This window comes from Ceratotherium simum, chromosome X (assembly GCF_057802395.1).
Source record: "Ceratotherium simum simum isolate JZ-2026a chromosome X, ASM5780239v1, whole genome shotgun sequence".
NCBI lineage: Eukaryota > Metazoa > Chordata > Mammalia > Perissodactyla > Rhinocerotidae > Ceratotherium > Ceratotherium simum.
In genome coordinates this window covers 119,003,845-119,022,423 of record NC_141940.1, presented here as the reverse complement: position 1 = coordinate 119,022,423, position 18,579 = coordinate 119,003,845, and the positions used below count along the sequence as shown (strand labels likewise).

Here is an 18,579-nt window from a genome sequence, read left to right as displayed (position 1 = left end):
TAACTTTTCATTCAAGTAGTATGCACACAGAACTGTGCACATATCAAAAATGCAAAGCTCAATGAATTTTCAAAAACACCCTTGTAACTGGTATCCAGATCAAGAAACACAAACTTAACAGCCTACCTGCAGACCCCTCATGCTCCCCTCCTGTCACTTGCCCCCCACGCCCAAGAAGGAACCATATCTTGACTACTTACACCACAGAGTAGTCGTGCCAGGTTGGTTGGTTTGTTCTTTCAGTTGTGCCTGTTTTTTAACGTACTCGTTTGTATCTAGCTTCTTCCACTCAATATCAAGTTTGTGAGCTTCATCCATTGTTGCTTGTGGTTGTAGTTTGTTCAATCTCATTGCTGCATAGGATTCCATTGCATGAGTATACAAGTCTTTTATCCTTCCTTCTGTTGGGAGATATTTTGATTCTTTCAAGTTTGGGGCTATTAAGAATAGTGCTACTATGGGGGCCGGCCCGGTGGCATATTGGTTAAGTTCTCATGCTCCGCTTCGGCGGCCCGAGGTTCACGGGTTCGGATCCTGGGCGCGGACATACACACCACTCATCAAGCCATGCTGTGGATGCTGTGGCAGTGTCTTACATACAAAATAGAGGAAGATTGGCACAGATGTTAGCTCAGCGACAATCGTCCTCACCAAAAAAAACAATAGTGCTACTATGATCATTTTAGTACATGTTTTTTTGGTGAGCACATATCCATGTTTCTGTTGGGTATACACCTGGGAGTGGAATTGCTAGGTCATGGATATGTCTGTATATAGCTTTTGTAGATTCTGCCAAACAGTTTTCAAAGTGGTTGTACCCACTTACATTCCCTCCAATGGTGTATGATCATTCTGTTTGCTCCGCATCCTCACTGACCCTTTAATGATGGTTGGAGAAGAGGCAAGTCATTGCCCCATGTACCCACTCCACGAGTGGAGTCCAGGGAAGCCAACCCAGTTGCCCATCTGGATGTTTCCTGATTCAGTTAACCTTCCTCTGTTTTCTCACTGCCCCCTGCAGATGTGAATGAGTGTGGAGTAAAACCCCGGCCGTGCCAACACAGATGTGTGAATACACACGGTAGCTACAACTGCTTTTGCCCCAGCGGCCACATGCTCATGCCAGATGCCACATGTGCAAGTAAGTTTCAACAGCCAGGCTGCTCTCAGTCAACCTATGAGGCTTGACTTTTGCTATTTGATGCTTGGGAAAAAGTTGACTTGAGTGGTTTAAAAAAAACAAACTCTAACATCACCCCAGGCTAAAACATCTTTGAGCACTTTTTTTTTAATTGTGGCAAAATACATATAAAGTGAAATTCACCATTTTAACCATTTTAAACTGTACAATTCAGTGGCATTTAATACACTCACAAAATTGTACAACTGTCACCACTATCTACTTCCAGAACATCTTCATCACCCCAAAAGGAAACCTTGTATCCCTCGGCAGTCAGTCCCCACTCCTCCTCCCCGTTGCCCCTGGCAACCATTAATCTGCTTGCTGTCTCTATGGGTTTGCCTATTCTGGATAGTTACTTTTCAAATAAAAAGACTAACTGGCGAGAAAAGTAAGTCATATCTCTCTATATATGCAAGGATGTATTGGGTTTCTTCATGAAAATAAGCATATTGTTTTAGGGAGGTAATACATTTAAATTCCATCTTGGGACATCAGTTCTTCCCACCAACTACCTTTCTCACGCCCCTTGCCCCATGCTCAAAGATTAGTGACTTTTGTTGGAAATACATTCCGATTCACATTCCTGAAAAGAAAAGCCCTTCTGTGATAAAGAGAAACCCATGTCCTGTGGGAGGGTAAGAGTCTAGATCCATTCATTTATTGAGAGGGAAGGCTTTTCAGGTTTTATGTTGCAGCTGAAAGGCAAACCCATCCTCCCTGCCTGCCTCCCCTTCTCCCCGCTTCCTCCCTCTCTTCCATCTCTCTTTCCTCTGCCCTGTAGCCCCCAGCGAACCTGGAGCCCATGCCTTCCGCTAGCTTCCTGTGGTTACAGAGTCTCGTGGACTCCCCCGCCCGTCCCGGGCTTTTCCGCGGTTATAAACTCTCAGCTAGTGCACGGCTCACTGCTCCCCTGGCTCGTCCTTGCACTGTCCCTCCTTGACAAAGTCCCCAACACCCACCACTCATCTAGACCCTCCATTAGCAAGCAAGCTGAAGAGATAAAGCAGGCATTCAGAGTCTTTTAAAAAAAAATCCTTATTATTATAAATTAAACAGAAACCCACAAGAGACAAATACATAGCTTAATGAATTCTTATGAAGTGAGCACCCGTGTAACCACTACCAAACAGAACTTTGCCAGAACCTCTCCCCCGACATGGGAACCACTATCCAGGCTTTTATAGTAATCACTTAACATTTTTAAAAAGATATATGCTAATGGATGTTTCTGAAACATTCCATGAAAGCCGAATCAGTGCCAAAAAAGATATCTTTCCCCAAATGGAAAGATAGAATTCAGTAAATTTTGAAGATTAATTTTAAAAGAAGACAACTAAAGAGAAGAAAGAAGTATAGAAATATAACCATCAGTAGGTGCTTTTTACATTACCTTGGCCTGTGTGTCTAGTCCTGTACCCTCTTTGTCTGTTTCTATATATGTAAGGGTTGCCTGTGCCTCCCTGCTTATAGCTCAGTGTCCAGGTAGCCCTGGACCTCTCTCTTGGATGCTGATTTTATTTCACTTGGCCCTTGTAGTCTCTTTTGTCCAACTGGGTGATTGGCATGTTATGGATGGGGGTGGATGAAGGGAGTATATTCACCGTGCTCCCCTATTGCAGACACTAATGATCCACACATGCTGGACCTCTGCTAAAGAAATGCATTTTTGTGAGATAAGTTATGTTTAGCAACAAGTGACAGGAAAATCCAACTAAATTATCTCACTTACTAAAAAAGCTGGAGGCAGGCAGTTCCAGAACAGCTCAGCAAGGACTCAGTCTCTGCCATCCTCAGGGTATTGATTTCATTCTCTTGCCTGTGGCCTCATAATCACAATATGGCTGCCCCAGCTCCAGATATCACACGTACATTTAAGGTAGGCAAGACAAAGGGGAAAGGAGTGATGCCAATGAATGAACGCCTCTTTCATGCCTGTCCCTTTTATCATGCAGCACATCTTTTCCAGAAGTTCCACTCCCTTCAGAAGACTTATCTTTATATCTCTTTGACTACAACTGAGTCACATGGCCACTTCTTGTTGCTGCAAGAAAAACTGGGAAAAAGACAAATATCTGGCTTTCCAGCCTCAATGATGGGAATGGCAAGAGAAAAGGGGGTTCAGAATGGATTTTGGGCAGCGGATCAGTTGTATCTGCCACATGTTTTAATACAGGCACCTGAAAGACCAAGTGTCATGACTGAAGTGACTCTCATTAAGGCTAGATATGCATGGGGAGATCTCTAGAATGGATTCTTTTACTCTAATTACTCAGATTGATCATCTACAGTCATGCGTCACTTAATGACAGGGATATGTTCTGAGAAATGCATCGTTAGGCAGTTTTGTCATTGTGTGAACATCATAGAATGTACTTACACAAACCTAGATGGTATAGCCTACTACACACCTAGGCTATATGGTACTAATCTTATGGGACCACCGTCCTGTATGCAGTCCATCGTTGACCAAAACGACGTTATGCGGCACATGAGTGTACATCTGAAGTTGCATTTCAGCCTATAGAGACCGGCCAAGTGACATAAAGGAGGGATTAGAGAATGTACAAGAGAAGAGAGAGGTGCAGTCTTTGGTAACTGCAGGGTGCATGCCCTACCCAAAGACCTAAAGAAGTCAAATTTAATACACTGGCCAACAAAACAGACCATGGGGCCACCAAGACACCACCCCTGCCCAGATTCCATTTGGCTCTCCATTTGGGACTCAAACAAGTCTTGAGGCTTATCCTATAATGTCATTCCACGTTTTACATTTCATGTCCCAGAGTTCAGAGATTGTTTCTCAGTAAGCACTTTTTATCATCTCGGAGGAAAAGGCTAATCTTTGCCTACTGTTTCAGACTCTAGGACGTGTGCCATGACAAACTGCCAGTACGGCTGTGAAGACACGGACCAAGGGCCGCAGTGTCTGTGTCCGTCCTCGGGACTCCGCCTGGCCCCGGATGGAAGAGTTTGCATAGGTAGAGCAGCAGGAATCGCCCCCACTCCTCTCCTCCTCCCTTGACTTCTGCCTTGACTAAATTCCCCTCTTTCAGTCATCACAGTCTGCTTGTTGACTCAACATTGAAAGCTCCTAAAAGCGCAGATTTATGTCCATTTCTGAGATGACGTTTTTAGCCACATATGCTCAAGACACACTTTGGGATGCTAGAAAGAACACTTCTCTATTGTTTTTGGATTGCCTAATGCCATAGTGAAAAAAGATAAAAGTAATTTTATTTTAGTATATTTACCCTGCACGCTTTACTTCAACCACCAGATTGCACATACTCATAGTACTGTACTTAATAACATTGCACTAAATATACATAATATTGAGAGCAAGTGAGCATTAATATGGGATATCAAACCAAATCAGAATGTTGAAAGAGTTCTTAATCTTTTTTGATTTAAATAAACACATAGCAGTATGATTTAATATTCTTACGTCTTCACTGCAATAGAAATATTTTTCAGTCAAGGTGCTGGATGTTTATTTATCCTAAATGTACCTAGCTCAAAAAAGTGCATTTAGATAGCTCAGCCAAGGGGCCGGCCCCGTGGCTTAGCGGTTAAGTGCTCGCGCTCCGCTGCTGGCGGCCCGGGTTCGGATCCCAGGCGCGCACCGACGCACCGCTTCTCCGGCCACGCTGAGGCCGCGTCCCACATACAGCAACTAGAAGGATGTGCAGCTATGACATACAACTATTTACTGGGGCTTTGGGGGGAAAAATAAATAAATAAAATTATTAAAAAAAAAAAGCTCAGCCAAATAAGTCCTAAATCAGCTAAACATTTTTTAAAAATCCATGTAAATTAAAATGTGGGCTCTGCTCTTTGAAAGTAATCAATGATTTAATTAGATTCACAGGGCTTAGTACTCTTCAGTAAAATAAGATTTATATGACAAGGTTAATTCTTGACCAAACTAAATCCAAATTTTCACTCACCTCTTTAATTTGTCGTGTGCCATTTTTATTGGAAGGGAAAGTGATCACTGAAAAAATAATTTTGGTTAATCCAACACTGATTTATTATTTTAAGAATGCAAAGGGAACAATAAGCCAGCACCAGCTTGCTTATTGGAACTGCTTAACCACAGTTCCAAAATAACAACGTAATATCTATTTGATTTGACATCTGAAAGTTCAGGCAAAGCCTGAGTCTTAATTGTTTGGTCAGCATAGCCGTCAGCCCCTCTGTGACATGACTCTCAATGGTGGAACAGGAAGGAAGCCTCTTGTCAGCTGAAGTCGCATCATCACATCATTCCACTTGACCCACAACGTATGTTTACGTGCATCCTTAGGAAACCATATGTCTGCGATTTGGGTCAATATTGCAGGACTTGGAGGAGTTTGCTAATGAAATAATTCTTTCATAAAATGCAAAATTTAAATGTTTATGTATTTTGTTTGCATAAAGTGTAGCTATCTGACTATTCAAAAATTGTATACGCTATACAATATATGTAGCTGGAAAAATATTAATTTGCTCACCAAACACGTAATGTATATGTCCCAAGTGCCAGACATACGCTCCCTGCCCCCAGAAAAGCCAGGGCCTAACAGGAGAGATGTGACTGTAAGTAATGACATTACAGCGAGATAATGTCTCTAAAACAAGATGTACAAAGTGACATAAACACATAAAGAGAAGAGCTGTGAGCGTGCCTGGGGAATCTAGAACACTTCCCAGAAGATGTGATGTTGGCACCGGAATAATCAGTTTTCCAACAAAGAAACTGCATGTGTGCACGTGCGTGTGTGCATGCTTGCATTCACGTGTGTGTGAGAGCACATGCGCGCACGTGTGTATTTCAGAGGGAGGGTGCTCTTCTTGCTATCACTGACGCCTTCTGGTTCTACATCCTAGATATTGATGAATGTGCCTCTGGTAAAGCCGTCTGCCCCTACAATCGAAGATGTGTGAACACATTTGGCAGCTACTACTGCAAATGTCATGTTGGTTTCGAACTGAAATATATCAGTGGCCGATATGACTGTGTAGGTAAGAGTTCGTGGCACCTTTTCCTTTCTTCCTCTCCCCACCAAACCTATAGGCTCTCTCTACAGATATTTTGATGTCAATTCAGTCTATTAGTTGAACAATCTGCTGTGCTGATCAGCTTAACAACACAGAAAAAGTTACATTTTTTAAAGTTTCTGGCATTTAGGGAACTCCAATGACATGAATTACATGAAGCCAGGTCAATAAAGATTTAAAGTAAGGAACTTCAGTCTATATAGCTCTATTATGGGGGTAAATATCTTGAGATGATTTTTTTGTGGGTTTTTTACAAATTTGGCTGATTTTGTTTTGTTTATATATTTGGTTCTATCTCCAGGTACATATCTAAAAATGGGAGAAATAAAGCAGTTTTTATATTTGATAAAAGGAGGGGTAACGGGGCCTATTTAATCCTGATCTCAGCGATCTGTTCATAACAGTTTCCATCAGGGGTGGCTTTAGAGAAATGTGTGAGGGAGATGAAGGCACACGCTCTTTCCTCTCTCAGCCCTTTCATGGTTCAAGCTCCACATCCCCTAAAATGTTCCCTTTCCAGGGTGACCAAAACCACTCTCTGATAAGACTCTGGTGTCACTCAGCTATTGGCCTAATCTGTGTGAAATATAACTTATCCTTTAGTGAAGAGATTCCAAGTCTCAGTGAGCAAGTAAAGTGGGGTGTTTGGGGAGCCCTTGGCCGCATTCCCACTGCCCTTGGTGTAACATGGGATGGGACCTGTCCTACAGTGAAGGGAAATTTGGGCTCTCTGTAGACTCCTATTCACATAACATGTGTCACAAACGTGTGTGCATGACATGGAAAGCTAACAGTTGGGAAAAAAGTAGGATTTCTTTCAACCCTACACTCAGCTTCCCAGGATACGTCCTGTGTAATTGTGTTGGGGCAACACTTGGTTTTGAACCATCTTGTGAAGCCTCCACAGCTCTTCCCTCAAATCTTCTCAAACACAAATGTCATCCTAGACAGGCTCGTAATATCCACATTTCTCCTGGGCTTGGCCCCCACATCCTGCTGCAGACCCATCCAGCTCTGTAATCCGGTGATACAGTGTCACAGAGTAGAAGCCTGTTCCCTGATACCTAGAGGGAGGTTCCACAGGACAGGGTGGGAATTCACATGGAAAGCTTCCAAAAGAAACAAATCTTTGTGATTTTAAAAGTGATTAATGGTCGGCCCCGTGGTTAAGTGCGCGCGCTCCGCTGCTGGAGGCCCGGGTTCGGATCCCGGGCACGCACCGACGCACCGCTTCTCCGGCCGTGCTGAGGCCGCGTCCCACATACAGCAACTAGAAGGATGTGCAACTATGACGTACAACTATCTACTGGGGCTTTGGGGGAAAAATAAATAAATAAAATCTTTAAAAAAAAAAAAAGTGATTAAGACTAGCATCTGAGCTCCCTTTGTAGCTAAGTTAAAAACAATAGGCTATTTTGTGTGCATGTATCTACAAAAGCATAGATAGAAAGTGAGATGAAGAAGAGGGCTCATAAACCTCTCACTTGGGTGGAATTGGGCAGTTTCCTAGTCTAAAGCCAGCAGACTCGCTCAGACCAGCTTGGCCTTGCTCCTGGCAGTCTTGGAACAAAATGCCTCTAAATTCAGATGATGTCAGTGGTTCCTAGCCCACCTAGTCCTTTGTTGGTTTGAATTTATTTTCTGATGTTGTTATTTAGTTCTAAATTAGACAGATGTAAAAGTTAAGGAAAAAAAGTCAATGTCTGACAGATTTCAGTCGTATTGATAAGCAGATGAGATTGCTGTGGGGGAGGTGAGCTGCAGACACACTCCCTTCATACCAGGCGTCAGGCAAGGCCGGGGCTCTGGGCCAAGGTGTGGGGAGCTTTGAACAGTTCTCAGGCCACACTTGGTTTGGTGGCGGTGTTGAGTGGTTGGCCCTGGAGTTGCTCAGGTATAAGGGATAGTCTTTCAGCAAGCCCTGTTACCACAAGGTTGTTCACGGGCATGTTCACATTTTTAGATGTAAATGAATGTGCTGTGAATACCCATACGTGCAGCCTCTACGCCAATTGCCTCAATACCCAAGGATCTTTCAAGTGTAGGTGCAAGCAGGGATATAAAGGCAATGGACTTCACTGTTCTGGTAAGTAGCATTTGGTGATGGCGTCTTAGCTATTCCCAATAAAGCATTATCTCCATGTCTCCTTCCTCTCTCTCTCTCTCTCTCTCTCTGTGAGTGTATGTTCAGTGTTTGAAAATTTAACTCTGCCTCAGCCTTGTCTTCTCTGCTAATCGGACCACATCTCTAATACTCACTGAAGTTGTAGGCACTAAACTTAAAGAACAGCTAGGGTTCTGGATATTTTTCTGGTCACAACGTATTTTCAAATACTGAAAATAAGGTTTAAGGTAAAACGACACTGAGCAAATGTGTCTGTCCGGATTGGCTAGGTTATGGTGCAGTAACAAGCATTCCTAAAATGTTGGTGGTTTAGAACCACTAAAGTTTTTTAACCTTGTGAATCAGGACTTTTTCTAGAAGCACAACCGAAACAAAGTATGATGAAGCTGATGTCATTTTTTGTGTGTGTGAGGAAGATCAGCCCTGAGCTAACATCCATGCCAATCCTCCTCTTTTTGCTGAGGAAGACTGGTCCTGGGCTGACATCTGTGCCTATCTTCCTCCACTTTATGTGGGACGCCGCCACAGCATGGCCTGACAAGCAGTGCATCTGTGCGCACCCAGGATGCAAACCCAGGCCGCCAGCAGCCGAGCGCGCGCACTTAACCCCTATGCCGCGGGGCCGGCTGGAAGCTGATGTCATTTTATCCGTCATCCTCTGACGGATCCGTCATTTATCTGACCTAGATTCACATTTTTAACATATAGCAAAGAGTCCCATTGTTTTTGCTGGTGAATTCCTTAATGCTTAGGTGGTAAAATCTTAAATTTATAAACCAGATGTACAACAATAAAATCTCACTGCTGTTAACAGCTACGACAGCAATAATGGTTTATTTCTCACTTGTTCTACATCCGAAGAGAGTTGTGGGGGGAGTTCTTCTCAGTGTAGTCACTTAGGGACCAGGCTGATGGAGGCCCCACCATCTTGTGGTACCATGGTATCGATCAGAGGCTTTAGAGTTTGTCACACGGTGTCAATCAGAAGCTTTAGGGTTTGTCACAGCGGTGAGAGAAGCATGGACGAGCACACACCAGCTCTTAATTAATTCAGCTTGGAAGTAGGGCAAAAAAAATATAATCTTGCTGTGTGTCCTGAAAGAGAAGAGAACTGGAAATCGTGATGAGCACCAGAATGTTTACCATGGCCTGCCGGCAATGGTTACAGTACAGTCCCTCCCCTGGCAAACAACGTCTCACAGTGTTTAAAGTCATCCAGGTTTACCCCTCTGGTCATGTCCCTTTTAGCGCTGGCTCATTGTGTGTCTAGATTTGTTTAGTACCCTGACTCTACTCTCTTACATACCCCTTGGCAGAGTTCCCACAAGTTCCAACAAATATGGCTGCCAATTGTACCTTGACCTACAGCACATCCCATGCCCCCATCTGGCCAATGCTCCTGATGACACAACAGAGCAGCCGCTCAGTGATGGCAAAAGTCAACTGCCCATACCTTGAGAGACATTGAGCAGCACCCCCATAAAAGGTTCACAGTACCACAGTGGGCTGTGGGTGAGCGCCGCTGGACAGGAGTGTGTACAAAAGAATAGAACCAAAGAAAATGAGTCTGGAAATCAAATTCTCTGAAGAACTGCCGAAAGAACCGAGCTGCATTTAGTCCAGAAGAAAAAAGTAGTGTGGAAAAGCATAAATTGTGCCCATAAATATTTTAAGCCATGTGAAATAAAAGTAGCTTCCCTGAATCACTGCATACATAATACTGTATGTCGACTATGCTTCAATAAAAAAAAAAGTGGGCTGGCAATGGGATTAAATGGCCATTTGGTCTCCAGCAACTCGATGCTGTGGTTTCTATCCCTCTGTATGGATGTGCCCATGATGTCCTTCTGGAACTTTATTCAAAGAAAGAGAGAGAGAGATGGTCGCCTGTGCAGGGCTGTGCGTGGGTGGGTTGGGGGAAGGGATGCTATAACATTGCGAGGCCCCCAGAGAGGAGAGTGAATAAAGTGGTCTCCATGTTGGATGAGTGGTCAAGGGCTCCTTCACACCACCAAATTTGAACATGTATATCCCACCCCCACTTGTCTCAGGCCGTGTGGTATAATGGTCAACAGCTCAGGCTCAGGAGCTAGGAAGGCCGGAATCGAAATCGGAGTTCTGCCCCATACTGGCTGTGACCTATCAAGTTTCTTAACCTCTCTAAACTCAGTTTGCTCCTGTCCAAAATGGGGCTCATGGTCGTCCTGTGGTGGGTGCTTGTAATGGGCCAAGCCACAGTCTCTTGGAGCTCCCTAATTTCAAGAGACAGATGGGCAGTTCCATGCATATCTCTAGCCCCAGTACAGTGGACTCTCTCTGTATTGTGGCCTTGAAGCTTTCTCTAGAAGGCTACTCATGCCCCTGTAGGCACAACCCAGAGAGGGAGGGAGTTAAGCCCTAGGGACAACCCTCATCCAGTGGGGGACAGGAATCTGTGGAGAAATACCCCAGCTTCCCCTTCGCAGGGTGAGACAAATCTGAGGTATGTTCTACATTGGTTCCCAGACGTTCCCAGCAGGACTGAGCCCCAGTTACCCACACTGATTACCTGCCCACTGAGGCACCATTTTCCAGCTTTTCTCCCTTCCTGTGTCACTGTCCCCTCTCCCCTACTTCTGCCTCCTGGAATCACCTCCCAAATAAACCACCTGCACCTGAATCTTTGTCTCAGTTCTGCTTGGGGGAACCCTTATTGAGACAAGTACCTCTCTCCTAGGTTCAGTGTGAGATTTGAACGAGGTAATATAGGTAGAGAGCTTAGTTCTGCTAGGCACACTAGATGTAGTACCATTTTAAACAGCTATTTATTAAGGGCCAGCTACTCTACTCAGAAATTCTGTAAAAGTGGATACAAAAATGTTGTGTATACAAAGATGCCTCAGGAAAACACTTGTGGGCAATTCACCTCCACAGACCTACCCCTGCCCCCAGGCCTAAGAATCAAAGAGATTAGGAAGAACTGCCCAGAGAAAACCTGGTGTCATCTTCCTTCCTGATCATTTAATCCCCTTGAAACCACGATGTGTTATTAATGTCCAAATGAAGGCAACATCCTTAAGCATGCAATTGGGTAGTTGTTTGCAGCCTGTGTTCTCTATATCGTAATGCAGTGCTTTGAAATTATAAATCCCACATCAACACAAACATTTCTTATGTCAAGAAAACTTCTGTTTTTCTTTGACCATCCAACTTTTTTAAGTGTATTTTTGGGTAAAACAAATTTTTCTTTATACTTTGAAACTTCGAACTCATCACAATGTTCTGTTCGATATCTAAAAATCATTCATTTTATTACTATCCATTCTGCGGCTGATTATTTCTTTAGTCTTTCACCAGAATGTTTACTTAAAAGAGAAAACTATCTTTGGGTCGTTCGCTCTATTACTTGCCCAGCCCTTACCATTTTGCCTTGATTCTCTATAAAATAAACAGCCATGTCTCTGTGGAAAATTGATCTCAACAAAGTCTTAACATGCGTTGTTTAAAGGATGGCCAGAAATCCACCCTTATGTGCACAGAAAAGTCATACAAACAAAAATGAGAGAATCAAATCCAGTTAGCATCCACCATTATAAAATGTTAAACAGTCATGTGCCACATGATAACAGACCATGTATATAACAATGGTCGCATAAGATTAATACCATGCAGCCTAGGTGTGTAGTAGGCCATGCCACCTAGGTTTGTGTAAGTACACTCTATGGTGTTCACAGAATGACAAAACTGCCTAACGATGCATTTCTCGATGCATTTCTCAGAACGAATCCCTGTCATTAAGCGACACATGACTGTATTGTAAAATAACATTTGTATGCACATGGATTGCTATTGTCGGGGGAAGAGGGAGGATCTCCCTGTGCCCTTTTCCTTAAGGTTCTTATGGCTGGCCAAATAATTAACAAGACAGGTTAGCAGGAGAAAATAATACCAAGTTTAATAACATGTATACATGGGAGAAAGCAGGGACACTGCGTTTCTCAACACAATAGCAGAAATTCTTGTCTTAAATACCATGTTCAGCCAACAAAGGAGGATGTTGGGGGTGGGGGGAGTCAGTTACAGGAGATAACCACTAAAGCACAGTAAACAAGAGTAAGGTTATTATGCAGATTTAAGGCCTCACCTTTCACATTGATAAGCCCCTAGAAATGAGGCCATCCCTCCCTCTTCCCAAAACAGAGAGGGAGGTACCTTTACAAATGGAGATTTCCCTTATAAATGTAAATGATTGTCTGGCAGCTCCTCGCAGGGCCATCCAGAGAATGTGGCCAGAGAGACAGAACTTCTGATAAGATGGGCTTGTTGGTGCCTTTCCTATTGTAACATTTATCCTACATTATCTTTACAGCCATCATGATAGATCTGTTCCAGGAAGGAGCCACCATGTCAAATTCTTTAGGCAGTTAGTGGGGGAGGTCAAATGTCCCTAGAGAAAACAACCAAGGTAAAGAGATAGATTTCAGGGTGGCCAAATCTTGATCTCCTACAGTCCCGCCTTTGAAACTAAAAGTTTCACAGTCCTTTTGAAACTTAAAGAAGTTTCATAGTCCAGAAGCTGAGTTGGTAGATTGTTTCATCTCACTGAACACATTTCTTAGTCCTGATAATAGATCAGTTCAATTAAGTTCATTTTAGGAGGTGGTAATGCAGGTGGGCTCTCAAGGTTACGCCTATATTGTGGAAGCAAGCAATCAAGTATTTAATAGAAGCATTTCTATGTAAACAAAAGAAAAACAAGGTTAATGGTTGGAGCAAGTTGTAAACCAGTTTCTGAGTTCAGAGGACAGCCAGTTAAGGTTTTAGATGTCAGCATCAAAGCATCTTTTGCAGTTTAAAATGTCTCTGATGGTGTCGTCAGGTCATCTCAAGTTTATATCAAGTCCATCAGCTTCAGTTTGTAAGGCTTCAGGAAAAAGGGCAGGTTCAGTTCTCAGTGATTTCAAATGAAAATGATGGAAAAAAATGAAAAACATTAGTTTGGAGATCTGTAGCCAGATATTTTAGGATACTAGAAGAAATCAGGATCCAGTCCAGTAAATAGATATAAAACAAAAACCTCAAAAGACAATTAACAAAACTAGGATCTAATATCTGCAAATGTATACTATAGTTTTTACTGAAATATAATTTTTCTTTCTAAAATCACCCTCATTTTTATTAAGATAGCCAAATTAAAACTAACTAGTTTGTAAAATAAGTCTAGTTCCGATAGAGTTGGCCCAATCATTTACATAAGTACAGCAAGAATAGCAATTGATCACATAGGCTCTTTTAAATCTGCTTTGCTGGAACTTTTTATAAGGAATCTCACATTGAACTTCAAAGGCCTCTCGAGGCCAGGAAAGCCAAGCCAAGGATTTTGTCATCAGACTTCGCCTGTAATACCTACAGATTTGGGTGAATTCCTCTCTTCCGAGGTTCCCCCAAAATATTTCGAGGTTCCTTGTACCTGCCAGATAAGTGACATTCTTTACTTATCCTGGTAAGTGCTGCTTGGAACATAAGGTACCAGGCCAATAGTTCCACGTGGCTTTATTCCATAAAGTCCAATCTTCATTCCTTAAAAGCTGTATGGTTATATCGCAAATATGATGTTCCAGTCACAGCCTTGGTAATATAACCAGTGTTTCCAATTGTGTCCTGTTATAAGGAGAACAGATTCTTATTGAACTTATGTAAATAACTATATTGCCATGAAAACAACAATACTTACTTACTAAGAGTTTTTAAATTCAAAGGATCACATAGAGAGAAAAAGATAAATATTTCAATTTTACTTACAAAAGTGTCATTTACCAAATTGCTATAAGTCATAGCTAGCTCAGGAGAAAAGAGAAAAAGTGTTCCTTAAATCTGAAAAAACAAAACATTAAAAATTCAGCAATACTTCAAACGAAAAATCATAAAAATTATAATCATCCTTATCAGTTCATTCAGTCCTGTGTAATCCATTCTTGATCCCAATCTTTTTGTTAGCAGCTTCATGAAGTTATCAGTCTCTCCATCAGATTTCTGTAATTTCTTACGCAGTTCAGTTTTATGATCAGAAAGTTTGTCAGAAACCTGTACTCCAACGTAAATGTCAGAGTCCTTTCCATGAATTTTTCTGAAGTTGAAACATTTTGCAAAAGCATTAGAGCAAAGAAATGTCTGTAAACAACAAGACCTCAAAATGGCAATTGACAGAGAAATTTGGTTAATTTTGTGACATACAACACTTTAAAATAATAATAACCAGAATTATGACTGATAACCAGGACAGATCAGAATTTCGGTAATGTTATACAGTTTTAAAACACCTATGTCAATAACATTTACCTACATAATACCACCTGAGCAGGCTTATCATCACTTGTCTGACAATGCTTCTCACGTAGTTTAACATACTGAATAAGCCTAATAAGTTTAGTATCTTTCCCCTTATAGGAAGAGAGCAAATTTCTTTGAGAAGTTCCAGGGCCCTTTGAAAATTCTCAAAGAAAAAAAGTAAAAAAAAGACTTTATTTAAGATATGAATTTTGGGGAGCTTGTCAAAAATATAAAAAGTTAAAGCAAACTGAGCATTAACAGTCCAAAAAGCCTTAATAGAGAGACCTCAGTCTTTTGAACACAGGAAATTATTTTAACAGGGTTTTTTTTTTAGGTAGACTTACTCAAAGGTAAAGAAAAATCTTTTATAACCTCTTTATCAAGTTCAAGAAATTATCCCTTTAAGAGAAATAAGACCAAATTATAATTTTGTACGAGCTTACTTCTGATATTAAAACTCATTTACTTAATTAAATTCATTTCAATCTTAGCCAACTTGACCATGCAAAAACTCCTTTTCCAGAATTCCTCTTCCACAAACCTTCTATAACTTTCTTTTTACATTCAGAATTTGTCCCATGTCTTTCTTTTCCCTCCTAGTACTTGAGGACAAATTTATCTTTCTTAATCAACCAAACAAAATATTTTCATTCTTTGTTCCTTCTTTATACATCTTACTTTCCTTGTACACAGACATATTTTTCTTAATATTTAGTAGCTTCAATCACATATACTAATTAGAAATTTTAACCCTTAGAAACCTTAATTTGTAAGTAAAATCTAAGTAAACAATTATAAACTTTCTTTTACATTTGTATCTTGTGGCTTGGAAAATTTATGAACACTTCATAATTTCTGGAAATATGTTACTTTATAGTACAATCTTTTAATGAAACACTTGTTTACCAATAGACCCAAAACACCTTTTAGTTTTCCTGTAATGAAAAGCCAAAAGTAGACAAATGTACATTTAGCAATCAATGTCTAATATCTTATGTTATTTGGAAATGATCTACTCAACTGAATTTTTATCATAAAATTTAGCAAAACTCTAAAGTTTTAAGTCACCAAAAAGAGTTTGGAAGCTGTAACCACCATAACACATAATTATTGTTTAAAGTTCATCCAACATTTATCTTTTTTTACAACTATTTAGTTACTTATTCCCAATAATTATTTAGATTGCCTATAAGACTTCTTAAGACATTAGATAAAATTAGCCATCATTTAAATTCCTATTTTTGTTAACCAGTTCTGTAATAGAAATAACATCAGTTTTTTTCTACAAAATTTCATGTAAATTTCATCATCTCTTATACCTTTAAACATAGTTATCATAAAGAGTCTTATCAATAGGTCTTGGTCATCTAATTTTGGACAAGGGAAGCATTCCCAGTCAGACATTTTATTTTATTTTATTTTTTTTTTTTTTTTTTTTTAAATTTTATTTATTTATTTTCCCCCCAAAGCCCCAGTAGATAGTTGTATGTCATAGTTGCACATCCTCCTAGTTGCCATATGTGGGACACGGCCCCAGCGTGGCCGGAGAAGCGGTGCGTCGGTGTGCGCCCGGGATCCGAACCCGGGCCGCCAGCATCAGAGAGCACGCACTTAACCGCCAAGCCACAGGGCCGGCCCCCAGTCAGACATTTTAAAACATACTCAGGCAAAGTTGATGTAACCTCTTCATATAAAATTAGCTCAAACATTCCAACCTTTGTAATCTTACCAACACTTACACTTTTACATGTTCTCAATTCAATTGTAACCTGAGTCAATGTCTTAAGGCTAGTCAAATTTTTTTCCTTCCTTTTTCTGGCCATTTTTTTTTTTTTTTGGTACCAATTAAACAATTGTGTGAGAGCTCTCAAAACATTTTTTTTCCCCCAATTTAGAAGTTTTCCCAATTCAAAGGATCCGTCATCTGGCCATTGATGAGTAGGATCTTCATTTGTATATTTATTCCAACAGTGACTCGAACCAATAAGCCTTTTTAAGGAAAGACCCGGAGGTAACTTTCCACGCTTAGAATAAATCTTTACCATGGACGCAAGAGGCGTCCCTGGTGAGGGCGCAGATGATGTAGCCCCCGTGATCCACAGAATTCACTCCCAAAGATAGTCAGAGAAAGTAAAGACCTTCGTTGCACAGGCGGTAAGGATGGTGTCTCCGGTCTCCAACAATAGTGTGGGACGCCTCCAGTCACAGACCCGCTAATCTGTGACACCGGGCAGGCGATACTGGAATGGGATTTTTCCAGCACTAACAAGCAACAAAGGTTAAGATGACAAAAGCCCTTATGGACTGGGCCCTTTATGACAAACTCCCCTGAGAGCTTGGCACAGCCGGACAAAGAGACAGTTTGGAACCCCAGTCTACTCGACTGGCCACCAAGGTGCACCCCGGTAAATGCACCTTCCGTATGGTGGAGACCAAGGAGAAGATTCTCACTGGTCACAAAGCCAAGTTCTCAGGACACAGAACAAGACAGAGACTACTCTGGGAGGACAAGGGATCAAGATCAAAACCAAGAGTACTCTACCAAATTTAAACCGAGTCACTAAAAGCACAAGAAACTAGTTTCCCAAATATTTTCTCCTGCCAATCTAAATTTAGAAAGAGAAAAAATTCTCACCACTTCCTTCCGCCGGACTCCGCAGATAGAGATTCGGGGAGGCTGACATGGTAAGAAGTCTTACCTTTTGCCGGCTTTCGTGAGGCGTTCCCGGATCTCATTATCTGCAGTAGTCCAGGGAGAAGGCAGGTCTTCCAGCCAGAGAAGGCAACTTGCCAGCCAGTGTGGCTCCTGGCGACTAGGCCAAAACTGTCGGGGGAAGAGGGAGGATCTCCCTGTGCCCTTTTCCTTAAGGTTTTTATGGCTGGCCAAATAATCAACAAGACAGGTTAGCAGGAGAAAATAATACCAAGTTTAATAACATGTATACATGGGAGAAAGCAGGGACAGTGCATTTCTCAACACAATAGCAGAAATTCTTGTCTTAAATACCATGTTCAGCCAACGACAAAGGAGGATGTTGCGGGTGGGGAGAGTCAGTTACAGGAGATTACCACTAAAGCACAGTAAACAAGAGTAAGGTTATTACGCAGATTTAAGGCCTCACCTTTCACATTGATAAGCCCCTAGAAATGAGGCCATGCCCCCCTCTTCCCAAAACAGAAAGGGAGATACCTTTACAAATGGAGATTTCCCTTATAAATGTAAATGATTGTCTGGCAACTCCTCGCAGGGCCATCCAGAGAATGTGGCCAGAGAGACAGAACTTCTGATAAGATGGGCTTGTTGGTGCCTTTCCTATTGTAACATTTATCCTACATTATCTTTACAGCCATCATGATAGATCTGTTCCAGGAAGGAGCCACCATGTCAAATTCTTTAGGCAGTTAGTGGGGGAGGTCAAATGTCCCTAGAGAAAACAACCAAGGTAAAGAGATAGATTTCAGGGTGGCCAAATCTTGATCTCCCACACTATTATATAATGTACAGCATTGATAAAGCAACTTTTATTATGAGTTCATTGTTTTTGCAAAAATCCAGACTCTACATTGCAATACAGAAGAGGAGTTAGCAGATTATCCTTACACACCATCTATACCCAGAGAAAGAAACACCCTAAATGTAGATGTGTATGGATATTTTTTACTGTTGTAACGTATGTGAGTATTAATAATACACTGTTAGATAATTTGGTCATAATTTGACAAGAGCTGTACCTCATTCTAAGAAAATCAAAACTTCGACATTACCTGACTTGGGTAGTAAGAGTCAATTTAGGAAAGGACACTATGTCGTTTAGTTTATTCGCTTCTGGAATCAAATTACCCTGGCTTCATTCCTGGCTCCCCAGCCTACTGCCTGTGGACTGAGAACAAGTTATGTAACCTTTCAGTGCCTCAGTTT

At 41.5% G+C, this 18,579-nt stretch overlaps 1 protein-coding gene across 4 annotated transcripts in view; it reads left to right on the top strand.

Annotated features, from left to right (window-relative positions):
* The window catches only part of EGFL6 (EGF like domain multiple 6), a 64,185-nt gene that overhangs the window by 29,974 nt on the left and 15,632 nt on the right, over positions 1-18,579 (top strand). For 3 of the 4 annotated variants that reach the window (XM_087426499.1, XM_014791106.2, XM_004435117.3), the window contains exons 4-7: positions 1,022-1,141; positions 4,042-4,161; positions 6,056-6,190; positions 8,190-8,312. In XM_087426499.1, the coding sequence (XP_087282625.1) occupies positions 1,022-1,141; positions 4,042-4,161; positions 6,056-6,190; positions 8,190-8,312 (498 nt within the window). The remainder of the gene's footprint in view (positions 1-1,021; positions 1,142-4,041; positions 4,162-6,055; positions 6,191-8,189; positions 8,313-18,579) is intronic. The other variant, XM_087426500.1, reaches the window with a different exon arrangement.